General features: G+C 36.2%; 5 protein-coding genes across 6 annotated transcripts; all 5 read left to right on the forward strand.

Annotated features, from left to right (window-relative positions):
* The first annotated feature begins 1,894 nt into the window (after nt 1–1,894).
* On the forward strand, nt 1,895–4,620 carry LOC145092040 (glyceraldehyde-3-phosphate dehydrogenase, cytosolic). The gene is made up of 11 exons (XM_079029917.1): nt 1,895–2,061; nt 2,153–2,185; nt 2,333–2,433; nt 2,931–3,046; nt 3,136–3,235; nt 3,326–3,472; nt 3,556–3,616; nt 3,704–3,801; nt 3,882–4,024; nt 4,105–4,278; nt 4,399–4,620. The coding sequence occupies exons 1-11, from the start codon at nt 2,058–2,060 to the stop codon at nt 4,445–4,447; spliced, it is 1,026 nt and encodes a 341-aa protein (XP_078886043.1). The 5' UTR covers nt 1,895–2,057; the 3' UTR covers nt 4,448–4,620.
* A 6,311-nt stretch (nt 4,621–10,931) lies between these two features.
* Nucleotides 10,932–13,423, forward strand: LOC145092041 (lysine histidine transporter 1-like). 2 transcript variants are annotated; one of them, XM_079029918.1, is made up of 7 exons: nt 10,932–11,466; nt 11,596–11,979; nt 12,052–12,445; nt 12,528–12,633; nt 12,711–12,802; nt 12,899–12,967; nt 13,055–13,423. In XM_079029918.1, the coding sequence occupies exons 1-7, from the start codon at nt 11,285–11,287 to the stop codon at nt 13,151–13,153; spliced, it is 1,326 nt and encodes a 441-aa protein (XP_078886044.1). In that variant the 5' UTR covers nt 10,932–11,284; the 3' UTR covers nt 13,154–13,423. The 2 variants fall into 2 exon arrangements, with proteins under 2 accessions (XP_078886044.1, XP_078886045.1); XM_079029919.1 differs by having other exon boundaries at nt 11,332–11,498.
* Nucleotides 13,424–13,891: 468 nt separating this feature from the next.
* On the forward strand, nt 13,892–17,620 carry POLA2 (DNA polymerase alpha 2). Its single transcript, XM_079029921.1, has 15 exons — nt 13,892–14,038; nt 14,144–14,219; nt 14,425–14,547; nt 14,652–14,997; nt 15,083–15,178; nt 15,277–15,356; nt 15,434–15,509; nt 15,576–15,752; nt 15,832–15,936; nt 16,023–16,118; nt 16,211–16,303; nt 16,672–16,752; nt 16,829–16,944; nt 17,016–17,142; nt 17,227–17,620. The coding sequence occupies exons 1-15, from the start codon at nt 13,963–13,965 to the stop codon at nt 17,383–17,385; spliced, it is 1,827 nt and encodes a 608-aa protein (XP_078886047.1). The 5' UTR covers nt 13,892–13,962; the 3' UTR covers nt 17,386–17,620.
* A 1,213-nt stretch (nt 17,621–18,833) lies between these two features.
* LOC145092043 (Pentatricopeptide repeat (PPR) superfamily protein) lies at nt 18,834–20,636 on the forward strand. Its single transcript, XM_079029922.1, has one exon. It carries the CDS (start codon nt 18,903–18,905, stop codon nt 20,493–20,495), a length of 1,593 nt encoding a protein of 530 aa, XP_078886048.1. The 5' UTR covers nt 18,834–18,902; the 3' UTR covers nt 20,496–20,636.
* Nucleotides 20,637–20,986: 350 nt separating this feature from the next.
* On the forward strand, nt 20,987–23,055 carry LOC145092044 (uncharacterized). Its single transcript, XM_079029923.1, has 5 exons — nt 20,987–21,460; nt 21,914–22,070; nt 22,192–22,242; nt 22,353–22,445; nt 22,568–23,055. Exons 1-5 carry the CDS (start codon nt 21,327–21,329, stop codon nt 22,643–22,645), a joined length of 513 nt encoding a protein of 170 aa, XP_078886049.1. The 5' UTR covers nt 20,987–21,326; the 3' UTR covers nt 22,646–23,055.
* Nucleotides 23,056–26,749: the final 3,694 nt, after the last annotated feature.

Below are 26,749 nucleotides of genomic sequence, written 5' to 3' on the forward strand. Positions count from 1 at the left end.
ATGTTTTCTTTGTGGATTTAAGTTTTGAAGAGGCTAACATTGATGTGGAGAAGGAATAAAACATAGAGAACGAGAGTGTATTATACCAGAATGTGTTATGCTACAATGTATAAAGTGTTGCTAAAAAATAATATTCTCTCAGAATAAATTAGTGTTTTTGTTAGATTTTGATGTTTTTTTTTTCTTTCAGAATGTTGTTATTATTCAATGAATCACAATCATACAATGTAATTATTTGGTACGTTATTAGTTCAAGAATTGATTTTGTGTATTCTTTTCAGAATGTATTTACTAGTTTATGGTTGACATTCTGTCATTCTAACATAATAAAATCGAAAAATATATTTATTAGTTTATGGTTAACATCCTATCATTCTGACATAATAAAATTGGATTTTTAATTTTGAATTAATTTAAAATATTCATATTTTTAAAAATAAAGGAATTAATTATCCCTAAAATTCCGAAAATTGCCTTTTTTAATATAGGTTAATTGACTAAAATGCCCTTATGCTGAAATTTGTGTGATTATATGGTATAGGTTATCCTATTCTACTATCATAGACCCTCCGATCATGACCTTTGATTATATTCCATCCGATGGTCCAAATCTATGTATTCTGATACTCAATAGTTACTAGAAACAAAATAACATAATCCTATATATATATATATATATATATATATATATATATATATATATATATATATATATATATATATATATATATTAGATTTCTGTCCGCGCAAAGCATCGACGATAAATAGTTTTTTTGGCGAATAATTTTCTTAATTAAAGTCTTCAAAATTTTGGTAAGTATTAATGGTTTTGTTATGCATAATTGATTTGTACAAAAACCTTTGTATCTTGTACCTCTTAAAATTCAAGATATGACTAATATGCTTTATATATAGTATATAAGATATATATATATATATATATATATATATATATATATATATATATATATATATATATATATATATATATATAATTGGTTGGTACGGTATTACCGTGATATTCGAAATTTTATATCATTACCATATCAGGATTACTTAATTGGTATGATATTACCAATCAAATATATTAGCTACCAATTTAATTGGTTCAGTTGATAGTATGTTGGTTGGTTGGTTTCCTTCAACACATATTTGACAGCTTTATTTTAAAGCATATATTTTTGTGTACGAAAAAAATTGTTATGTGCCTCTAGGAGACAATGGTCCGCCTAATTTGCATATTGAAATAGTTAATCGAATGTATCCTTTTCGTTCTAATTGCTTTTGAATAGTCAAATCCAACTTGCTTTGCGTTTTTTATTGCTAATTTTATCCAAATTTTAATTGGGGTTCCCTACGCCTAAGCCATTCATAATTCTTATGTCCAAACTATCATGATTTTCTAGATGGAAGAGGGAGGGAGGGATGTTAATAAATAAGTAATTACAAATTTGGTTCAAAAGCAAAATGGTTAAAAAAAAAGTTTAAGGGGGTGTTTGTTTTATCTTTTAAAACATCTTTTAGCTTTTAGAAAAAAATAAAAAGCTAAAAGATATTTGGTAAAAGCAACAGATTTTATAAAAACTATTTTTGGATATAAGGAAAATAAACTTTTTGAAAAAAATCATGTAAAACTGATTTTTTGCAACTTTTTTTAAATGAACTTTTGCCTCTCAAAAGCTAAGCCAAATACCCCATAACTCATGGTCCCGTTAGACTTAAAGGAGGGTGGACCGACATTGAAAATATTGGAAGCACAAGGACGAAATTGATAAAAGTTGGATATTTAGATATATTCGTTAAACTACAAGGACCAGAAATTTTACTCTACTGAAAACCGGCTCATGGGTTTAGTTAACCAGCGGCTCGATCTAGAAGCTCCTTTATTTATTCAAGTTTTGGTTTCTTTTTCTCCAAGAAACTAATTAAAAAATCCGCCATCACGTGACCCTCCGGCTTCGGCTAATCCGCCGCTCCGCTATAAATTAGGTGTCGTAGTCCTTCATCACGCACACTACACCCATCTCACCAACTACGATCTTCAAAAACTTTGCGCAATGGGTAATTTCTCTTCCGTTTTGATGTCCACTCACATCGTTTTTCTGCTGCTTTTGATTTTTATGTTCGTTCTCTGTTTTGTTTCATTTTGCAGGATCAGATAAGAAGATTAAGATCGGAATCAACGGTACTTTTTTTTTTTTTATTGAATTCAGTTTGATATATATATATATATATATATATATATATATATATATATATATATATATATATATATATATATATAAGTTTTTTGTTTTTAATTGATTAGTTTGTTTTAAATGATATGTGATAGGATTCGGAAGAATCGGTCGTCTAGTTGCCAGAGTTGCTCTCCAGAGAGATGATGTTGAGCTTGTTGCTGTTAATGATCCATTCATCACCACTGAGTACATGGTAACTTTATCATATGAGAATCCTTTTGTTGCTTATGCTGCAAATGCTTATTTTTATTTAAAAGTTCCGATCATATATGTCAAATTACATACACTTTTCGATGGAATCATCAAAGGGAAACTAAAAAAAAATGGTAAACCACATTATTGATACAAATGCCGTATTCAAATTTTTATCGATCTGTGTGTATGTGTATATAATGAATAGTCAAATCATACAACTTATGAATTCTTTGTTTGCTCTGTCTGTGTACATACAGCGATTTATGCTTAGGCTACCATCTTGTGTTAGTTGTGATAGTTTGAGTTAAGATGATGTTAATGGTCCTTTTACCACTAAACCATGTGTGATATGGGTATTATGCAAAAGTTTAGGTCACATGTGCTACAAGTTTTAACATATGTAAATAAAGCAGAGTCCAAACTATAATAGTAGTTCAGTAAATATAAATTGAAGCATCTCCCTTTTCAAAAATTCACTGGTTACCATACATGCAGACATATATGTTCAAGTACGACAGTGTTCATGGCCAGTGGAAGCATCATGAGCTTAAAGTCAAAGATGAAAAGACCCTTCTCTTCGGTGATAAACCCGTCACTGTTTTTGGCATCAGGTAACATCTATCACATGCAAGTCTTTGTTGGAATTTTTTTTTATAAAGAATATTTTGTAAATTATTTGTCTTTTCATGCTGCTGTTTAGGAACCCTGAGGAAATCCCATGGGGTGCAGCTGGAGCTGACTTTGTTGTGGAGTCTACTGGAGTTTTCACTGATAAGGACAAGGCTGCTGCCCATTTGAAGGTTTCATTAAATCTCTAGTCAGCTTTCATATACTTTTACCAATTTTGTTATGTTTAATTATATTTAATTATTTAATTATTTGTCATGTAGGGTGGAGCAAAGAAGGTTGTCATTTCTGCTCCTAGCAAGGATGCTCCCATGTTTGTTGTGGGTGTGAACGAGAAGGAATACAAACCCGAACTTGACATTGTTTCAAATGCCAGCTGTACAACCAACTGCCTTGCTCCACTTGCCAAGGTTATATAACCTCCATTTCAACTAATAATAATATTCACCATTCTTCTTCTTTTCGTATTTTTCACAAAAAAAGAAAAATACAGGTCATTAACGATAGGTTCGGAATTGTTGAGGGTCTTATGACTACTGTTCACTCCATCACTGGTATTTACTATTTACGGATTTACCCTTTCAGCAGATTAAATTATTGACTAAAAACAAAATGTATTAACATTTAAACTAAACTTTCAGCCACTCAAAAGACTGTGGATGGACCATCAATGAAGGACTGGAGAGGTGGAAGAGCTGCTTCTTTCAACATCATTCCCAGTAGCACTGGAGCTGCTAAGGTAATTACTATTTACGGATTTACCCTTTAATAATTTTATACAAATATTTAATTCAAATTATATATTGTGTGTTGATGTAGGCTGTGGGTAAGGTTTTGCCTGCTCTTAATGGGAAATTGACCGGAATGGCCTTCCGTGTGCCAACTGTGGATGTGTCAGTTGTTGACTTGACTGTAAGGCTGGAAAAGAAGGCTACCTATGAGCAGATTAAGGCTGCCATTAAGTATGGGAATAATAAATAGATTAATATTTTGTAGAAACATCATGTTAACTTTTTGGGCGGGGTTGTTTTTGTAATTTCAGGGAGGAATCAGAGGGCAAAATGAAGGGGATTTTGGGATATACAGAAGACGATGTTGTGTCCACTGACTTTATCGGTGACAACAGGTCGAGCATCTTTGATGCTAAAGCTGGAATAGCTTTGAATGACAACTTTGTGAAACTGGTGTCGTGGTATGATAATGAATGGGGATACAGGTAACTATATTTATATCTTTCAACATGGAAGAAGTTGAAAGAATTGGCACTGTGTTATATATTATATAAGATCCACATGCATACTCTCTGATCAATGTTTATTTTTTGCCATGAATGCAGCTCCCGTGTTATTGACCTCATCTGCCACATTGCATCTGTCCAAGCCTAAATTTTTCAATGGATGATGTCAACTTTATTTTGGTCATTTTTTCTGATTCTGTTTTGAGAACGATTTAGGACTTTGGTGGTAATAAGTCTTTTATACTTTGTGTTATTATTGAGAACAAGTCTTATGAACCATTTCTATGACAGTATCTTTTGAATCCTATTGTTTATTCTAAAGTCTAGAGTGTTGCTGATTTTTATAACTTCATAAAATTACTTCAATTTTATTGTCTTACCCAGATGATAGGAAAACTTGAAAAAAATGATTGCTTTTTATGATTTTATTGAACTTTCTGTGTTTCAAACTTGAACGAGTCTTATACCAACCTTTCCAATGTTGTCCCTTTTGTGATGTTGTCCACATTATGATCTTTATGAAATTGATATGCATAATGATGTTTCAAATGTAAATATATATAGTACCACCATATTCAAGCATGACTTGAATCAACCATACCACCATATATAAATATGACTTGAATCAAACATATTAGACAGAAGTTTGGAGGAAATTGCCTGATTTATGCATATTTTATTTGTGTGGAAATATGATTTAAGGTAGTTTTTCATTTGACTAAAAGGAAATGCCCACGATCTATTAAGACCTATACATATTGATGTTGGCAATCCTTACATAACCATGTCTAAATTTGGTATGATGTCAAGGTAAAATGTCTTTACCACTACCTTTTGGGGTTATACCTTAGAGTCTGTTGTAGGCATTCTTGAAATGATTTCAACAAAGGTAACTAAGACATCAATCTATGGCATGGGATAACACCCAAGTTGTCTCTACTTTACTGCCAACATATGATATGTAATTTCTAGAAAACTATTATCTGGAGCTTTCAAATGTCGCTTATGGGGTACTATTTCTACAACCTCATCGAGGACAAACATGTTTGTTTCCAGGAATCTTTGAGTTCTTAGAGAGAAATATCTTGTTATAAGAAGCAAGTAGGAACAATATAGACCTCAAAGAAATCCGAGAACCACAAGATAGTGATACAACACCTTCTATAAGTATCGTCGAACAACGTGGTAGGCCCAAACACTTGGCTGTAGATGCACGCATCTAACATTCACAGTTTTGGTAGGATTCATCAACATCAACATCAAGTTACTTATACGGTTATATCTATATATTACTAATTTAGTTATTAGAAATTGGCTTCTAGCCCCTCCAATTTTATAAACTCACTAATAGCCTATATATGTTTGATTTATTTATGTAACAAATCACTAGAAAGACTATTAACTAAGAAATTAAATAACTAATTAACGAGAAAACTCTCCCGGATAGTCAAAAACAACATTCTTATATTGGGAATGTAAGTTATCTAGGAAACTATACAAGTATACAAAAAAAGAAGCCAAAACACTAACATAAATTACAAAATTTTAAAATAAGTATTTGAGAAAAAATATTAAATCCTAGAAAAATACTCTCTCTCTCTCTCTCTCTCTCTCTCTCTCTCTCTCCACCGGTCTACTCAACTCTCACTTCCTCTGTCATATTGTGTTGCTTAGGGCTGAGCATGGGTCGGGTTTGACCCAAAACCGATAGTATCGGTTTTCAAATATTTAAAACCGAACCCTAAACCCAAACCGATGGGTTCGGTTTCCCGGTTTTTCAAACTTGGTTTCGGTTTTAAACCCAGAACCCGTTGGAAATTTCACTTGGTGGCATTTTGTAGTTTGTATTGAGAGGTGAATAGGAAGAATGTTTCATTCTTTTGTCGATGTGAGATAGTTTCAATTTAAGAAATAGAAGAAACAAAGGGAAATGATAATGGTAATCAAAATAAAAGATAGTTTCAATTTAAGAAATAGAAGAAACAAAGGGAAATGATAATGGTAATCAAAATAAAAGGTCCACACGTCGAGAGTAAGACTCAAACCTTGGTCTTTTGCCTTACATGTCCGCCGCCTTAACCAACACAACAACTAACTGTTTGTGTTTAGAAGTCAAGGAAAAGATATATAAACGTAATAAATTGCAGAATACATCTATTTTGTAATGTTCGGTTCGGTTTCTCTCGGTTTTGCACATTCCTAAAACCCAAACCGAACCGGATTTTTCGGTTTCTAAATAATACAAACCCAAACCGTCGGTTTATGTTTCGGTTTCGGTTTTTCGGTTTCGGCTTCGTCGGTTTTTGTCGGTTTTTCGGTTTTCGGATTCGGTTTTGCTCACCCCTAGTGCCGCTTTGCGGCTATCTCTCCTCGTTGGAGTAAGTTTGTATCTACATGTACTCTCTTTATCTTTCTCTTTCTCTCGCTAATCATACAACTCTAAACTTTGATAACAAGTCTCTCCATGGGCGGATGTCTTAAGGCCCTCACTGATGGGTTTTAGCTATAAGAACATCCTATGTGCTCATACAAACCCTAATGCTTGGATCTAGGTTTCTCTATTGTACATGCAATTCATCCAAGACTATAAACCCTAGAACTAGTATATGATAATCAATATAACATATGAATTAGGATTTGGATCATACCTTGATTGTTATGTAGCAATAACAATCTCAAATCCTCCTTGTATTGTGTAACGACCCAATTTTCACGTCCAAAAATTTTGTTTATAAATCATTACTTGGAAATCATTAATAATTAAAACATTGTATAATTAAACCATTTCACATCGAAAACCAAATTGAAACCCACAACATTTAAACAACCAAAATATCAGAGTGTCAATCCCAGAATAAACTCATAACTGCGGAAACAAAAGTGTGTGTGATATGCTGCTACCGAGCCTGCTCCTTCCCCTTGGCTGAAGAGGTACCTGAAACAACAACTGAAAAATGTAAGCACAAAGCTTAGTGAGTTTCCCCACTGTACCACATACCATAATAATCACATAACATACATCTATCGTCAGGCATATTTGGGTGCCCGACCTACCCCTTCGGTCCTCTCGACCGGATATTGCCTAGCATACCTAGGTGCTGGCCTCCCCTTCGGTCCTCTCGACCAGATACTGCCTAGCATATCTGGGTGCTGGCCTCCCCTTCGGTCCTCTCGACCGGGTACTGGAGACTACTTCTCCCCTTTACTACTACCACATAACATGTACCACCGTATCAGAATCTATCTAGCATGGCTGGGTATAACTACCCCTTCGGCCCTATCGACCGGATATCTTGGGGACTATCTCCCCTACTACCACTAACACATAGCATCACATCATACTAGCACATAAGCATGGAACAAGTAGTAGTAACCCTAGATGGATATCACGGAGACAATCATCCACACACAACTCCTACTGGTGGGCCGACATTGTGGCCGTAGACCCACCGCTACTGGAAGGTAACTCACATCGAAGTAGCTGGTGGTCTGATTGGGAACTGACCGTCTACTACTGCTGCTGCTACTCCGGAAATCCTCCGGCTGTAATTCCCACAACATACTCAATCAATCACTGCTAACTGTCCTTTGGGTAAAATGACCATTTTACCCCTGATCATGTCATAAGTCAAAGTCAGAGTCAACTTTCAGTTGACCCGACTCGCCGAGTTGGCTCTCCAACTCGTCGAGTCCCTATCCAATCGATTGTCCTGGATCCCGTCCTTACTCGTCGAGTTAGGCGTTGACTCGACGAGTTCTCCTTCTAAACTGAGGTTCAAGTCCTTCATCCTACTCGCCGAGTTGTATGAACAACTCGCCGAGTTCATCTTCATCCGATGAACACTTATGCTGCGACTCGCCGAGTTGTATGAACAACTCGCCGAGTCTGTTCTTGATCTAAGGAGATTGCCTTGAACTCGCCGAGTTAGGGCAATGACTCGCCGAGTTCCTTCATGGATAAGTTCGGCTTCCAACTCACTGAGTCACACCTCGTGACTCACTACTCACACTCGACACAACGAAAAGGGGACAACTCGGAGACTCGCGAGCAGACTCGCCGAGTCAGATGAACGACTCGCCGAGTCGTCGCCATGCAATCACTATATACGCGATTTTGCTCGATTCCAGTCCATGCCATTCACAGATATGGTTTCCTAGAGCATGAATAACACGTAAAGTTTCCAACTTTACGTGTAGATACTCACCAATGAGGGATTTAGGGCTCAAAATGCCTCAAAAGGGTAGATCTAGGGTGAACAAGCAACATGGGTCCATAAAGGTGGTAGATCCAGGCTCTTGGAGCTCGATTCCACTTAGATCTATGAGCTACTCTGCTTATTACGAGTCCTCAAGTAAACACAAGCTTGGAAATGGTTCAAGAAGGACTTTAATGGGGCCATAAGCATGAAAACATGGGGAAAAACGAGCCATACCTTAGTGAACACTCTGAGATAGCTCAAAGATGCTTGACCTCCTCTTCTCCTTCTTGATCTCCTCTCCTTCTCACTCCAAAGGTTCAAGAGAACACCAAAGGCTTCAAATCCACAAGAATCAAGGCTTAGAACGAGGTATAAGGCTCTGAGGGTGAATGGGGCTTGGCTTGGGGCGGAAATGAGAGATTAAATAGGGTGCAAACCCCTGAAACTTAGGGTTTCATCAAACAACGGTGACTCGCCGAGTACAGGATATGGACTCGCCGAGTCTCCAACTTAAACATGTCCCATGTGCCGTCTCTACTCGGTGAGTCGGACCTATGACTCGCCGAGTCCAAGGCTAAAAATGGAAAATACTCAAATAAGATTTACGTACCAGGAACCAGGTGCTACATATTGACTTTAGAAAGCTTAGAGTCACAAATGTCACTCCTCTAATGGTTCACAAACACCAAGAGCAAGAGGATGAAGTAGAGAAGAGAAGGAGGCTGCCCAAAACATGTGGAAACCCTAACCAACCAGTTCACCACGTTTTTGAGCCATAAGGGTCCTTTAAATAGAGAGGCTATTAGGGTTATCTAACAAGGAAACCCTAATTTGGATGCTTAGGCCCTAAGCAACCCATGGACTCCTTCCTTAAAGGCCTAGGACGATTTCTAATGGGTTTCCCCATAGAATTCGTCCACCCCTTTATTATGGAGTCCATTAGCTCAATATTCAACTATCATACAATTGACAGTTCTAGTCCCTTAAGTTTAATTAATCTCTTTTAGCCACAAAATTAATTATCAATTAATTATTGACTAATATTAATTAAACAATATGATTTCTCCTTTAATATATTATTCTCATAATATATTAATAAATCATAATTAATCCTTTCTCTCCATAATTCATCCTATCAAGCTGCTTTGGTGAAGGCAACCCAAAAGGACCAAGCACAATCGGGTCAAGTACATACCAAAATAGTTATGGACTTAGACACTAATCCAACACTCACCTGCTATTATGTCTCTCCGACGTTGCTTCTCATCTCCAATTCACCTCTCGGTTGATCATTCTATGGATTTATATCACAATTATACCTTCTTACCTATGTTGTACACATAAAAGTAAAAATAAACAAAACAAACTACCTAATAATTTGACCTAGGTACTTGTTATTCTTTATTGTTAGTTTAATATAATTAAAATGTTTCTAAATACCATGGTTGCAGAAATCAGGATTAATCGTGAATTAATCGCTTGACGTTCTCCAACCGACTAATCGTGAATTAATCGGTCAACAAAAGTCAAAAAGTCAAAAAAAAAGTCAAAAAAAGTTAAAAAATTCAAAAAATTAAATTTTTTTTTTACTCTAAAATTTTCAAAATCTCAAATATTATACTAAAATGTTTATATTTTCGTATTTTCAAATTTTCAAATTACAAATTCTCTTATTATCTAACTTTGAAGTGTTATTTTTCTTAAAATATCTCTTATTTTCTAATTTTGAAGTGTTATTTTTCTTAAAATATATTAATCTTTGATTAATTTTAATGTTTTATTAATAATCTATGGTCCCCGATTAACCCCGTCAAGACCGATTAATCTCTTAACACCAGTCGACCGTCGAGCTACCGTCGAACGAAATTTACAACTTTATATTTTATTTGATATATTATAAGTTGATATTAAGTTATTCTTATTTAGTTCTTTATATTTTTATTTGAATTTGAATGTTCCTATATAATTACAAATTGTTGTGCATATATAACAAATTGATTGTTATTTGTTAATTAGAGTTTGTACTTAAGATTGTGAATATCGTGAAGCATTTTGATTACAAACAAGTGACGAGTAGTTATCTTTGGCACTCCGTTTTTATTTTAGTATGTTGTTTAATAAATTGTAATTGTTAATTTGTTATTTGTGTTACATATTTTGATGGTAAGGATAAGCCATACTAGCACCAACTTGTGTTAATTAGGTTGTGGGTAACAAAAAAAGAAAGAAATAGCTAACTCTTTTTGTACTTAATTGTTGTGTTGACTAATAATTATATAAAGTATGTTTTCTCAAAAGAATCTGTCCCAATGTAATAAAGAGTATTGGTTCATGATATTAATGGTTAATCAAGAATTAATTTATACTGTTTTGTTATGAAGTTTTGGTAACAAAAAGAAATAAATAGGGGTATTAGGTAATTTCAGAAGGATAGTGTGGCAGTTTTAAAAGAGTGTTTCAACACAAGTAACGACTACTAACAACTAACAAGGATCCAAAATTGGATTTCTGGTTGTGATCGATTCAAATTACAGTTAAAGTGAGAAATAGCAGCTCTGCCGCCAAACTTCCCTTTCCTCGCATTCCGCCAAAATTTTCTCTACATGTGTCATCAAATTATCGAACCCATGAAACCCGCTTCTATGGCTGACACAGTACCAATTCTGAAAGTTAAGGAGAGAACCCAAATATCATGGATCTTGGTCCTCTATTTATTCTCGACGTGGGTTCCTTCTTCTTTATCAAAGAAATTCAAGTGAGTAGAGAAGCGTGTAAATCAATCTTCCATGGAGTCTGGTGCTGATGCGAGGAATGATAGAAGAACTGCCGAGGAAAAAGCCATCGATGATTGGCTTCCAGTGACATCCTCCAGAAACGCAAAGTGGTGGTACTCAGCCTTTCACAATGTCACCGCCATGGTTGGTGCGGGTGTCCTCAGTCTTCCTTACGCCCTATCTCAACTCGGATGGTATCCCTTTTCCTTCAATCCAAGTCTTCTCTGTAAGATTCTTTTTTGGTTTAAACGATGCACACAACATGTTCGATGAAAATCCCCACACAAAATCCACTTTCATAATATACAATCTGTTTGATTCAGGGGATTTGGAATCACAGTACTAGTCCTATCTTGGGTGATTACACTCTACACACTATGGCAAATGGTGGAAATGCACGAAATGGTTCCCGGAAAAAGATTCGACAGATACCATGAGCTAGGGCAACATGCTTTTGGTGAAAAACTCGGGCTTTATGTTGTAGTCCCTCAACAGCTTATAGTAGAAGTAGGCACATGCATTGTCTACATGGTGACTGGAGGAAAATCTCTACAGAAGTTTCAACAATCAATTTGCCCTGATTGTAAACCTCTAAGAACCACTTACTTCATCTTGATTTTCGCCTCTGTTCACTTTGTACTTGCTCACCTCCCAAATTTCAACTCCATTAGTGGTGTCTCTTTAGCTGCTGCCATCATGTCATTGAGGTAATAAACTAATAATAAATCATAAATCATAAATCATTCCATTGATCAAAATTCATTATGAACTTATGGCAGTTATTCAACGATTGCTTGGGTGGCTTCATGGAAAAGGGGAGCTCATGATGATGTGGACTATAGTCCAAGGTCGAAAACTCCTGTGGGACAAATGTTTGGGATGTTTAGTGCTTTGGGTGATGTGGCATTCGCGTATGCAGGTCATAATGTGGTTTTAGAGATCCAAGCAACTATCCCTTCAACACCTGAAAAGCCATCAAAGGGACCAATGTGGTTGGGTTGTGTTGTTGCGTATATAATTGTTGCTATTTGCTACTTTCCTGTTGCAATAATTGGGTTTTATGTGTTTGGGAACACTGTTGATGATAATATTCTTATCACTCTTGAACACCCTCCATGGCTTATTGCTTCAGCTAACATGTTTGTCATCATCCATGTCATTGGTGGGTATCAGGTATGTGTCAAGATTTTCTTCCTTCTCATGTCTCTTCATTACAAAATGTCAAAATCTAACTTTTTTTTTTTGAACATTTCAGATTTTTTCGATGCCTGTTTATGACATGATAGAAACCTTCTTGGTGAAATCAGTGAAACTGAAGCCGAGTGGTGTCCTTCGATTCACTGTTCGTACATTATTTGTTGGTAAGATTATGATGCTATTTTTTTTTCTTTCGGAAAGACGTTTTTTAATTTTGATTCCAACTTTTGGGTATTTGCAGTTATCACTACTTTTATTGCAATCACATTCCCTTTCTTTGGTGGGCTTCTTGGATTCTTTGGAGGGTTTGCATTGGCACCAACCACCTATTACGTGAGTCTTTTTTTTTTTTTTTTTTTTTTTTCTCTTTTGCAATATGTGAAAAGTCCTTTTTGCCCTCTCATTGTGTTTTTATCATTACTTGCACAGCTTCCATGCATTATTTGGCTAATAGTTAGGAAGCCTAAAAGATGGAGCATAACTTGGTGCATAAATTGGGTATTGTCAAAAATTCAAAAAAATTTTTTGTTTGTTACGGATTTTTTTTTTCTATGAGGTGTCTAATTTGTGTTGTTAATGTTTCAGATTTGCATAGTAATTGGTGTGCTAATAATGATTCTAGCGCCAATTGGAGGTCTAAGGTCGATTATTAGGTCAGCTGGGAGCTACAAATTTTACTCGTGAAGAACTCAAAAATGCAACAAGTATTGGAGTTTGTGTAAAAAGAGTGATTTGGTATTTGTGAATAAATAAAGAAATAAGTCTCTCAGGTGAAAGTTAGAGATTAAAATAGATGTAGGTGTTGGAGTTTGATATGTGTATGGTGTTTTTTTGTACTTTGCAAGTGATGTACTACTATCAGTATTAGGCTCAACTCGTGGTACAAACTTGTATTTGTTTGCTAGTTCTTGTTAATTATTTTTAATTATTTTAGTTGTTGGCACCTTTTTTTTTCAACTTTACCTTTATGCAGAATATGCAAAATGATTATTCTTCCACCAAAGCTTGAACAAAAACTTTTAATAAATGTTATATTCAATTCATATTGAAATTACAGGTACATGTACGATAACAAATGTACGCTTTGGCATATCAAGTATAACTTTTTTTAGACATTGAAATTCAAACCCTACAAGATTTATGGAACAACTTATTTCCCGTTCATATAGACGATGTTAATATGTTATTATAGAATCAAATAACCAACTTAAATCTTGATATTAAAAACTATTTATATTATTTTTTAAAGAATTGGAGACTGGAAGTGGAGTTGAGCCTCCGAGAAAAGGCCCCAGCCAATGAGCCAAATATCTTATCAGTCCAGCCCAGAAAAGATGACCCTTAGGCTTGATCAAGCCAGGGGCCCAAAAGCTTACATTCCTTAGAAGCCCATTCAACGATATATTATACACACACGACGAACCAAGTTTTCGCGCCATCTTCTTCATTTGTTTCCCTCCAAGCACAGTCGACAGCAAGAACCCTAGATCCCCATGGACGACCAAATTAGAGCCGAATTCAAGAAGAACAACTTCGTTTTAGTCGAAGAAGAAGAAATACTTCAGAAATGTAAGAAAGATTTTCACTTTTTGCCCCACTAATTTCATCGTGATTTTGTTTTTATAGTCCGTGCGATTGATTATCTTCTCAATTTGTTTTTGTTTCGGTGAGCAGGTCTGACATTTTGTATAAATTACAATCTCAGTCCATCGGACCTTGTTTCGAGCTGGGATTTGTACTCTATCAACAGGTAATTAGTTTGCTCGATTACCTTAACGTTCAGTATAGGCGGTCCGAGTATGGAGGTGGAAAGGAATTATAGTCTGCTTTGTAGGAGAATCCATTTTGCCACTCGAATTGTGTTTAGTTTTATTTGGTTTTTGACAGTGTTATCATTGTTCATATGTATGCATTCCGTCAGCAATATTATGTTAATATTATCCCTGTTTTGACAGGCAACTGGAACTAGTAGTATCAGATGCTCATATGGATGCATTCCATCAGCAACTACAAAGTGAACAGAAACAAGCTATTATCGAAAAGGAGCAAGGCCTACATTCATATACTGATGTCACCATGTAAGCCTTTTATCTGAGTCACTGAGACGTGACTGCTTATAACTGTGAATAATTGAGCCTCATTTTCTATGATTTGAATCAACGACCACAAACTTATCCTACAGGGAGTTAGATGAAGACCATGAAGATGCTAAGGAGATTGTTCCTACCTCTCCAACAGGACAAACTAATGTACATCTGGACTCATTTGATGTAACACCTATGCAGCATTCATTGGGGAAGCCTTTAGAACTGGTGACACCCTTTGGGCAACGAAAAGACAAGTTTGTAGTACACTCAACTTTTAACACCCTATCCACAGTTCATGAAATTAAAATGGAAAAGGGCGAAGAGGGTTCTGAAGATGATGTGATCAAAAGGGTACAACCTATTAAAAGTTGTTCCCTTGAAGTTCATTCTTCCCAGCCTGCCCCTGGATGCAGATACATGTATGACAGGATAGAAGACAAGGTATTATAGCATTCTCATAATTTTGATTGCTTTTCGTCCCATGATTATGCTTACATCACTAACTTTAATGTTTTTGGAAGTTTAGTTTAATTATCTTGAAGATAAAATCATGAAATATTCAAAAGCCATGGTTGCATCTCAGCTTTATGAGGAACCTGTTGATCCATCGGTTGCTTCCCAAGTAATTCCTATCTCTATTTTATTAGAATTATTCTTTTCTTTTGTATCATCTTTGAAGAGCTTCAACAACATAAGTTACATCTCTTGATTCCCTATCAGAAAAGTATATTTGCTGTTGGCATGATTTGCTGTGAAGAAGAAGGGCGTTTAAAGGAAAAACCAATCATGCTTCAAAGCAGGTAATTTCTGTTGAATCTTTATGCTCTTTTCAGACATCTTTTCCCTTACTGTTGTCATTTTTCACTTGTTTGAACAGTGTTGAGCATTCTGGAGGACAACGTGTGCGCCTTGACTTACAGAAACTGGATCAGTTTTCCCTTTTCCCAGGCCAGGTAGATAGTTAAAAGATGGAAATTGACAAGAAAAAAAAAATATTTAACATAAACATAATTCAACAGGTGGTAGGTATTGAAGGGCATAATCCAAGTGGGCACTATTTAATTGCAACAAAAATTGTTGATAATGTTCCACTATCAGTCCCTGATGATGAAAATATTCGTCAAAAGAAGAGACAAGCTGTGGATGAAGATAACAAACCTGCTGGTTTATCTGATATAACATCAGATTTATCATTGGTGTGTAAGCTTGTTCTTCATTTTACTAAAGTACCCCTTTTGGATTTTCTCTGATTCTAACCATGTCATCTTTGAGCAGATTATTGCTTCAGGCCCTTACACCACAACTGACAACTTATTCTTTGAGCCACTCTCTGATCTTCTTGCATATGCACAAAGAAAGCAGCCTCAGTTGCTTATACTGGTGAGAATTTACAATTTTAACCCTGTAACTGTTCAAAAATCAAAACCACTCTAAACTAACTAACATTGTATTTAACTCATTAACAGTTAGGGCCTTTCATTGATTCGGAGCACCCCGAGATCAAGAAAGGAGCTTTAAACAGGACTTATGATGATTTATTCCGTCTTGAAATCCTTAGGAGGGTATAATCGTCTAAACCGCTCCTTTATTTTTACCTCTAACACTTTTATTTCCACTTTTTCCTTTGATTTTTTATATATCAATTGTTCCTCAGCTTCAAGATTATGTGGAATATATGGGCTCTGCTGCACGTGTGATTCTTGTGCCATCTATACGCGATGCACACCATGACTATGTGTTTCCTCAGGTAAATTTATTATTTTTTTCGTGAATGAAATATTTATAAATTTTACAGTAAGTTACATGTTGGTCCCTGAGCGTAGCTAATTTTTGCAAATTTTGGTCTCAAAAAGTCTTCTTTTGCAGTTTTTTGTTTTTATTTGAGGTTCTTGTAACGTTTTTTGGTTATTTTTCCAAAGTAAAATGACTATATTGGTCCCTGAGTGTAGCTAGTTTTGCCATTGTGTTACCAAAAACATTAAGAAAACCTTAAACAATGACCAAAACTGAAAAAAACAGCTATACTCAGGGACCAAAAGTGTAAATCACTCTAAATATCAGAATGAGTTAAATTTTTTGTAGCATTATGCTTATTGTATTTTTTTGGTTGTGCAGGCTGCTTTTGATATGAATATAGCTGATCTAAGTCGTCAGATCACTTGCATTACAAATCCAGGAATGATCTCAGCAAATAAGGTAAATGTTGTTATTTGGATGATATTTAAAAAAATGTGAGTTGACAAATTTTAATAATTGAGTGAAAAAAATATAGGTGAAAGTAGGCTGCTGTAGTGTGGATGTCTTGAAACAGCTTAGTATGGATGTGGTGTCACGTGGGATCAAGAATCGCATGAATACACTAACAAACCATCTCCTGAGTCAACGCAGGCATGTTTTCAAAATTCAAATAATATTTTTCTTTTTTCTTAATTTAATATTTTTTATGTTTGTGACAACAGCTTTTATCCTCTGTACCCACCCGCGGAAGACACTCCTGTGGACTTGTCGCTTGCTCCAGAAGCCCTTCAAATGTCTAGTGTTCCAGACATTCTCATTGTCCCTTCAGACCTCACACACTTTGTGAAGGTATCTAATGCATTATATCTTTTAAATGGTTCTGTGAAGATTTTATTGATGTATTATTATTGTTTAATTTTGAGATATTTGTAGGTTTTGAGGTTGGAGGGGACAAGTGAAGGAGGTGAAGAAGTGAAATGTATGTGTGTGAATCCGGGAAGACTGGCGAGAGGTGAAGGAGGTGGTCACTTTGTAGAACTTAACTTCCATGGTACCCCAGACTCATCTTCTGCCTCAGTTATTCGTATATAGAAGCAACATTCAGCAAAAAAAAAGACAAAGAAACAGAAAACCTGGTAATAGTATTCAAGTCTCATTTTGCAGGACAAATTGTTTAAGATTTAACGAAATTAGTATTGAGTTGTAATTAATGTTGTATTCTGTTTGGTTTAAATCGTTGTTGCTTTCTAGTTCTTTGGTAGTATTGTATTAAATACTAATCATATCATGTTATAAGATAAACTAGCTGGTTATAGTCTTTTTTAAATCCAAGACTATATGGACTATCACACCAATTTAATATAATGGCTGCAAAATGAATCATTGGATGGAAACATCAACTAAACTCTATCATAGAGTTTCAATCAACTTTCTACAACTGTAAATAGATTCACCAAAAGTTTGAAGTCCTTTGAAGGCTATTTCGTACTTATTTCTATAGAAGATTATACAATTTTGAGTTGATTTTCATATACAAAGCCTTGAACTTAAGGGTTCATGAGACTGCTATTATTTGCATAAGTTTTGAATTTTTTTATTGGTGTGATAAATATGATTAAAAGACTGTATTACTATAATAACAATAGTAATATTTTCTTTTCAGATTTTGCTAAAAATGACCAAGTGACCCACCCAAGTGTCAAAAAATGACCCCAAAAAAGAGCTCTTCCAAAAATGACCAATGAGTCTGCACAGGATCTTTTGTGGACTCGTCTTCCCTGTATGGACTCATGTCAACAATTGAATATTAGGGACTTTTTCATAAATTTGCCTGAGTTTGTAGAACGGAACTTCACGCTGCGATACCCTCTACGGTTATCTCAATATAAATTTTGATAATTTGTTTTTTTTGTCTATGAAATATATATTTTTGTTTGGAATTTATGTTATAATTTTTTTAGTTATACATTTTAGCAGTGTTGTAAAAATCTCGACTAGGTCCCGATTGATCTTTAAGTGCTACTCGACCGATTAGAAGACGCCTAGCGATTAATCCCTGCATACACAATAAGTGTAACAGTAGAACCCGATAAAATTTTAACATTTTGAAGAAGTTTATATCTCAATATAAACTATTTGAGATATGATTAATGTTGTATTAATTATATTAACATATTTTGTTATTATATTAGTGATATTTATGAATTTTTATAAGATATTATTTATATTTAGTTTTTTAAAATTCAACAAATTAACAATTAATGGTCACCGATTAATCTCCCTATTAATCTCCGTTTAGCCGATTAATCCTTTAACCCCAGTCCACCGACTAACTAACGTCGAACGATTTTTACAACCTTGCATTTTAGAGAAAAAAAAAACGAATTATCAAAATTTATTCAAAGGTACTGATAGAGGTAGAAGATTCTTTTCTTTCTTTCTTTATGAAGTTTTTAGAGAATTTATAGGTACATTTTGTGATTTTGATCCCTTTTTAAACTTTAACTTGCTAAAATAAAGTAAATCAAAACATGTATGGAGGCTATATATTGGCAAAGGCGGGAGTGCAAGCGAAGAGGTGAAGTTGAAGCAAAGAGCAGGGTCAGAAGATGCCAGCATCCTCCAATTTAAACACACAGATCATTGGAATACTCGACAAAATCAATAACCTTATTCATCTTAAGCAGCTTCAAGCTTATCTCATCACCACCGGCCATTCACAAGACCAGTTTTTCTCTTTCAAGCTCGTTCGGTGCTGTGTACTCTCTCTATCCAACTTCGATTACGCTCGCTCAATCTTCTCTTCTCTTGTTTCACCCAATGTCTACCTCTACACGGCCATGATCACAGCTTATTCTTCTCAACCAGATCATGATTCGTCGCTCCTTTTATACCGCGATATGGTTCGAAAGAAACGACCTAAAGTCAGCCATTTTATCTACCCACACGTCCTTAAATCTTGCCCGGAGGTTTTGGGATCGAATGGAACGAAAATGGTACATACCCAGATTGTTAGAACGGGGTATGAAGAGTACCCGGTTGTGAAAACGGCTTTACTCGACGCTTACTCGAGGTTCTCTTCCGATATAGCTGTTGCGAGGCTACTGTTCGATGAAATGTCTGAGAGAAATGTCGTGTCTTGGACTGCTATGATTTCTGGGTATACTAGAGCCGGTGAAATGCGTAGTGCAATTGAGTTGTTTGAACAAATGCCCGACAGAGATACCCCATCGTGGAATTCTATAATCGCTGGGTGTACTCACAATGGGATGTTTTCAGAGGCTATTCATCTTCTAAGAAGGATGATTATGAACGGAAAGAAACCAAATCATGTTACAGTTCTATGCTCTCTTTCAGCTTTCGGCCACATGGGCATGTTACATCTTGGAAAATCAACACATAATTACCTTCTTAGAAACGGGCTTGGTCCTAATTCTCATATTGCAAACGGACTGGTTGATATGTATGGAAAATGTGGGAGCTTGAAAGAAGCCCGAAGGGTGTTCGATGAAACGCCAAAGAGAAACCTAACTTCCTGGAACTCCATGATCAACTCTTTTGCCCTCCATGGCCAAAGCGAATCAGCAATAATAATCTTCGAGGAAATGAAACAACATGGTGTGAAACCGGATGATATTACATTTGTAGGGCTATTAAATGCTTGCACCCATGGTGGATTGGTGGAAAAAGGTCGTTCTTTTTTCAAATCAATGGCAAACGATTACGGAATGGAGCCTGACATTCATCATTATGGGTGTTTCATTGATCTTCTTGGTAGAGCAGGTCAGTTTGAAGAAGCCATGGAAGTTATAAATGCAATGAAATCCCCACCTGATGAAGCTGTTTGGGGTTCTTTGCTCAATGGTTGCAAGATTCATGGCCGAATGGATTTGGCTGAAATTGCAGTCAAGAAACTGATTGAAATTGAGCCGAATAATGGTGGGTATGGGGCCATGTTGGCCAATATTTATGGTGCATTAGGGGAGTGGGATAAAGCAAGAATAGTATGGAGAACGTTGAAGGAGCAAAAGGCTCATAAGATACCTGGTTGCAGTTGGATTGAAGTTGATGATCAAGTTCATCAATTTTATTCGGCTGATGATTCCCATTGCAAAATACATGACATACACTTGATCTTAGAAAGCATATTTGGATTTTCTGATGAAAACATCTTTCTTCATCAACATACAAGTAGACTTTGATCATACATGTTATATCATATGTAGATCTGATTTTGCTACCTCACTTCATATTATCAAGTCATTTTATTGAGTTTGTCCCTTGTGGTTGTGGTCGACCATGACAATATTCATCATGATGCACTTTTTCTTTCCTCTTTAAAACTATCAATTTTTTACCAAATTTTTTTTATTTGTTTAACAACCAAAATTTCTCAAATAGAACTATTTGGTGAATAATTAGTGATATTGAATTTTGGATTCTATTTAAAATGTACGTTTTACTTTAAGGCTTCAAGTCTGTTATTCTTCATCTTTTTGGCATGCTTACCGATGTTAATAAGGTTCAATTCATTGTTATAAACTTCCCATTTAGCATGATTTGCTTGTCTTAAAATCATGAACATTAATTAAAAATTTAAGGGACGAGTATATCAATCATCAAGACATAAGATTAGAATATTAAATAGCTACAAAAACTATATTTGAATTAACAGAAACGAAAATCAATTTTTTTAATCAAAAACTAAAAATCAAATGAAATATAACCCAATATGGCAATATGTTCGGTTCGTTGGTCCGAACCAGTTTATGTTCCTTGCAACTTATTTATTTATTTTTATTTATTTTGTTTGAGTTTGACCGTATGTTTGCAATTGCAATCAAAATGGAAGTCCCTTTCCGCCATTAACCTATAAAGAAATCAAATTCATCGTTCTTCGGTTGCTTATACCCTGACACAATCAATCATCATCATCATCGTCGTCGTCGTAGCTCCTTTCTCTTACGCTTCGCATATTCCATCTCCCTATTTCTGATTATTCGCCAGGTTTCTTATTCAGGGGGAGCAAAGAGATGAGATCCATGACTGAAACGGTGCCGTCTGGATCCGCATCCGACGAGGATTCAAATGTTCATATGAACTACGCTCTTGTTTCTGCACTTGTTGCCTTTGCGGTTGCCCAAGCCATTAAGGTCTTCACCACCTGGTATGTTTTTTCTTTCATTATCATTTCTGATTTTTGGATTTGCTTGTATTCTTGTTTCAGCTAGGTTTTCAATTATGATATCTGTCTCTTTTGTTTGATTTTCTAATCGATCAATTTACAATTCCATATCATATCTGGATAATACATTAAGCGCTGTGTGTTGCTATGTCTCTCTGTTTCATGCGTGCGCTGGATTGAATGCTTACGATTATTTTGAATCTGAGAAACGGATCAGGACATTGTTTTTTCTCTGAATATCATTTTTCTAGGGCTAATGATGTGTTTTCTGATTTAAGCATAGTTTGGTGATCAAATTAACTACCTGACAAGCATATTTGACATTAATTCAGCTTCTGTGAATGAATTTATTCAATTTTACTTGCTAATAAACTGAAATGGTGTTAGTATCGTTACATTCCTCCTAAGAATCTTATAGCTGTTGTAGACATGCAGGTATAAAGAAAAACGATGGGATATTAAGCAGCTTGTGGGATCTGGTGGCATGCCATCATCACATTCAGCAACTGTGACTGCTCTTGCTGCTGCTGTTGGTTTTCAAGATGGTATTGGTGGTACTACATTTGCAATTGCTCTCATATTAGCTTGTGTTGTATGATCTCTCTCCCTCTCTCAACTCTCTCCTTCTTTTTCATCATCTGCTGTTGTTTGTGAATTCATTGTGATGCATCTTGTAAATGAAACTAACAGTTTATGATGTTTGTAACAAACAGGTAATGTATGATGCAAGTGGTGTACGATTGCATGCTGGACGCCAAGCAGAGGTGAGAGGTCTGAATTTGTAAAAATGGCAACAACAAGTTCTTATCTTATGATCTTATCTAAATCAATTGTTCATTCGTTCCCTTATCATGTCTGAAATTAAAATTTTCAGCTTCTGAATCAAATAGTATATGAGCTTCCTGCTGAACATCCCTTGGCTGATAGCAGACCACTTCGTGAACTTCTTGGCCACACTCCTCCTCAGGTCTCTTTTCTTTTCTTTTCATGCATTTTTATTATTTCTAATATAACAAGCACATTTTTTTTAATAATACTTTTATGTAACAAATTCTTTTTTTTCAAAAAAAAAAAAAAAAAAAAAATCAGGTTGCAGCTGGTGCATTGCTGGGGTTCTTTACAGCAGCAATTGTTCACTTAATCACTCAAGCTGCTACTATGGGTTGACATCTGACACTGATCTATTATTAGTGTCATGGTTGTCTTGTTTGTCTATCATAACATGCATACATGCGCATCCATGACATGACCATTTTTAAATACCAAAAAGACAAACGTACTTTCAGTCATTCGTCAATTCCACAAATAACACATTATCATACAGTTTGACAAATATTTGTTTCATCATTGACAAAAAAAAATGTGTCAAAAATGATTATTATGTTTGTCGGTTAATAATACACTGTTAAATTGGCGAATTTACTAGAATACAGTATGTTGTCCTTTTGGGAATTAAACCTAATGCCTTCATTCTTTAAGTCCATTCTTTTTCATGTAGATTTAGCTTTGGTTGATCAATTTCTTGATTTGTAACTTTGTAAGTATCTTTTGCAATGGAATTAGTACATTGTGTTTTATGGTTTTAGTCTCTTTTTACTACTTGCAATTACATAAACATTTCAAGCTACACGTCTCCTTGCATATGAGTAAATCTAATAGCATTATGTTGTTATAAATATAATTATACACTATATCTATATATTTCAACAAACTCAAATATATGTAAAGAAAAAAAAAGACGTTTCTGATTATCAATAATTTATTAGGTAAATGATTATGTAAAACTGATGTACTCGAACATTCCATCGTGTTATTTTTAGGAAGAACTATATATATATATATATATATATATATATATATATATATATATATATATATATATATATATATATATATATATATATATATATTTCAAATTTATCATAGATTTGGTAGTTTGTATATTTGAAGGTTTAGTTTGTAAATGATTTAGTATTAAGGGTGTGTTTGGCAAAAGTAGCTGTTAGCTGGTAGCGGGTAGCTGGTAACGGGAAGTTGTAACTTTTATTTGTTATATGAGTGTTTGACAAAAGTAGCTGAAAACTTTTGAAATATATAAAATTACATAAAAGGACAACCGATTAAAAATAAATAAAAATATAAATATATTTTTAAGGGTAATTATGGAAATTGATTTCAAAAGCTCAGTAGTGTTTTGTTAAACGCTATATGAAGTAGCTTTTAGATTTGAAGCGTTTTATTTAAACTAAAAGCTAAACATTCGTATTGACAAACGAAACTTTTTGTTTAAACTATAGCGTTTTGTCAAAAGCTAAAAGCTAGAAGCTCCAAAACGCTTCCAAAAGCTCCGTGCCAAACACGCTCTAAATGTCGCAACGATTAGGGTGTTAAATAACTTGTCATCCCAGTTGAAGAAAAACCTAAATTGATCTTTCTTTTTTCACCTCTTGATATGTACATAGAAATTTGTTACAATTAACCGGACATGCTCTAAGAGCACATATGTCATTACACCCAAATAGCATAGTACTTAAAATAAAAAAACAAAATTTGGTTTTTAATTATATAGCAACAAAAAGTCTAAAATATATCAATACATTTAAATCAAATGTTTGAATCTAAAAATAACATCTAGAAACATCAATCAATTAATATCAGAGGTATGCTTATTACTTATAAATTAGAATAGAGTCGAGTGTCTCCAAGACCTGAATTATTCTCCAAATAACATTTATTAAGTAATAGTACCAAACCTGTTGTTGGATCATGTTGAGGAGGGTAAATTGGGGAATTCACTAGTGGTCGTGGAACACAGCCACCCATGAAGCTTTGAGGAATGAGGACTACCAATAGTTGGATGATTAATGGTCTGCCTAGGAGGCTTACAGCCGTTTCCAAATGGTAGTCTGCAAAACCACCTCGGTCTGTCCCATGACCCTGTGGCCAACCTCGCCCCAACAGACTGGGGTACGACACTTCCGCCCATACAACAGCTCAAAAGGCGGAACACCAATACTGGAATGGAATCTGTTGTTGTAGGAGAACTCTGCGAGCGGTAGGTAGGAGTCCCATCTCCCACCAAAATCAATGACGCAGACCCTCAACATATCCTCAATGGTCTGAATGGTCCGCTCGCTCTGGTAAGCAGTGCTAAAATGTAGTCTCGTGCCCAGTTCCTCATGGAACTTCTGCCAGAAACGGGAGGTGAATCGAACATCACGATCTGAGACAATAGAGACCGACACCCCGTGGCGAGCAATGATCTTGCGGATATACACATCGGCCAACTTCTAGGCCGACGAACTCTCCCGAATTGCCAAAAAATGTGCGCTATTGGACAATCGATCCACGATGACCCATATAACATCATATCCCTTCGTCGATCTCGACAACTTGGTGATAAAGTCCATCGTGATCTGCTTCCATTTCTATATGGGAACCTCTAGAGGCTGCAGCTTGCCATGCGGCCTCTGATGCTCGACCTTGACCATCCTGCATGTCAAGCACTTCTCGACGTACCAAGTGATCTCTCTCTTCATGTACGACCACCAATATCTCAACCTCAGATCCCGGTACATCTTGGTGGCTCCCGGGTGAATAGAAAAGCGAGACTTATGAGCCTCCTCCAGTACAATCTGTTTGACCCCACTAGACATAGGAACCCACACCCGACCGCAACGGGTCAACAATCAATGACTATCCGGCACGAATCTGGTGATCTCGCCCCTGATCCTCTTAATTTTCCAATTCTCCTGTCGTACACCCTTAGTCTGAGCTTCCCTGATCAAGCTCACGAGTGGAGAATCTACATATATCCTCATACACGACGCCGAAACTGAAGATCCTACCGACTTGCGGCTCAGGGCGTCTGCCACAACGTTCGCTTTACCAGGATAGTAAAGGATCTCGCAGTCATAATCCTTGACTACGTCCAGCCACCTACGTTGCCTTATGTTCAAGTTCGGCTGATCCATGATATGTCTCAAGCTCTTGTGGTCCGTGTAGATGGTACATCAGACCCCATATATGTAATGTTTCCAGATCTTGAGGGCGAATACTATTGCTACCAGCTTAAGATCATGTGTGGGATATCTCGTCTCATGCGACTTTAGCTGCCGCGAAGTGTAAGCTATCACTCGTCCTCTCTGCATGAGTACTGCTCCCTACCCAGTGATGGACACATCACAGAAAACTACAAAATCCTCAACTCCCTCATGGAGTGTCAAAACTAGAGCCTCGAAAAGTCGCTGTCAGAGGGTCTCAAATGTTGTTTGCTGCTCAGGGCCCTACCGGAAATCCACCCCTTCCTCATCAGATGAGTGAGGGGTACTGCAATTTTGGAGAAATCCTGAATAAATCTCCGGTAGTACCCTGCCAAACCCAGAAAACTCCTGATATCCGAGGGAGTTCTCGAGACCTCCCACCGCATCACCGCCTCAATTTTGGCCGGGTCGACCAAAATCCTATCCTGGTTAACGAGGTGTCCAAGGAACTGAACCTCTCGCAGCCAAAACTTGTATTTCGAAAACTTGGCATAAAGTCGTTCTTGCCTCAAAACTCCCAAAAGCCCGCGGAGATGCTCCTCATGCTGCTCTCTGGTCTTGGAATACACCAAGATATCATCGATGAATACAATAACTAAGCGATTGAGCATCGGCCTGCATACCCGATTCATCAGGTCCATGAATACTGTAGGTGCATTGGTGAGCTCAAACAGCATCACCACGAACTCATAATACCCGTAACGAGTCTGGAACGAGGTCTTATCCATGTCCTCCTCCCTCACCCTAACATGATGGTACCCGGACCTCAGATCTATCTTGGAGAACCAAGATGCTCCATGTAATTGATCGAAGAGGTCATCTATCCGTGGGAGGGGATAACGGTTCTTCACCATCAACTTGTTCAGCTCCTAGTAATCAATGCACATCCGGTCTGAACCATCCTTCTTTTTAACGAAAAGGACCGGTGCTCCCCACGGAGAACTGCTCGGGCGGATGAACTACTTGCTTAGCAGTTCCTTTATCTGAGATGACAGTTCCTGCATCTCAAGCGGTGCCAATCGGTACGACGCCTTGGAAATAGGGGCCACACCTGACACAAGGTCGATCCTAAAATCGACCTGCCTCTCAGGAGGCACTCTAGGTAACTCCTCCAGAAACACATAAGCGAAATCTCTAACAACTGGAACATATGAAAATGAGACCTACTCTCCGACCCGCGTATCTACCACATACGCCAAATAACCTGCACACTCGTGCTGAATATACT

This window comes from Lactuca serriola, chromosome 3 (genome assembly GCF_051521515.1).
Source record: "Lactuca serriola cultivar US96UC23 chromosome 3, Lser_US96UC23_V15, whole genome shotgun sequence".
NCBI lineage: Eukaryota > Viridiplantae > Streptophyta > Magnoliopsida > Asterales > Asteraceae > Lactuca > Lactuca serriola.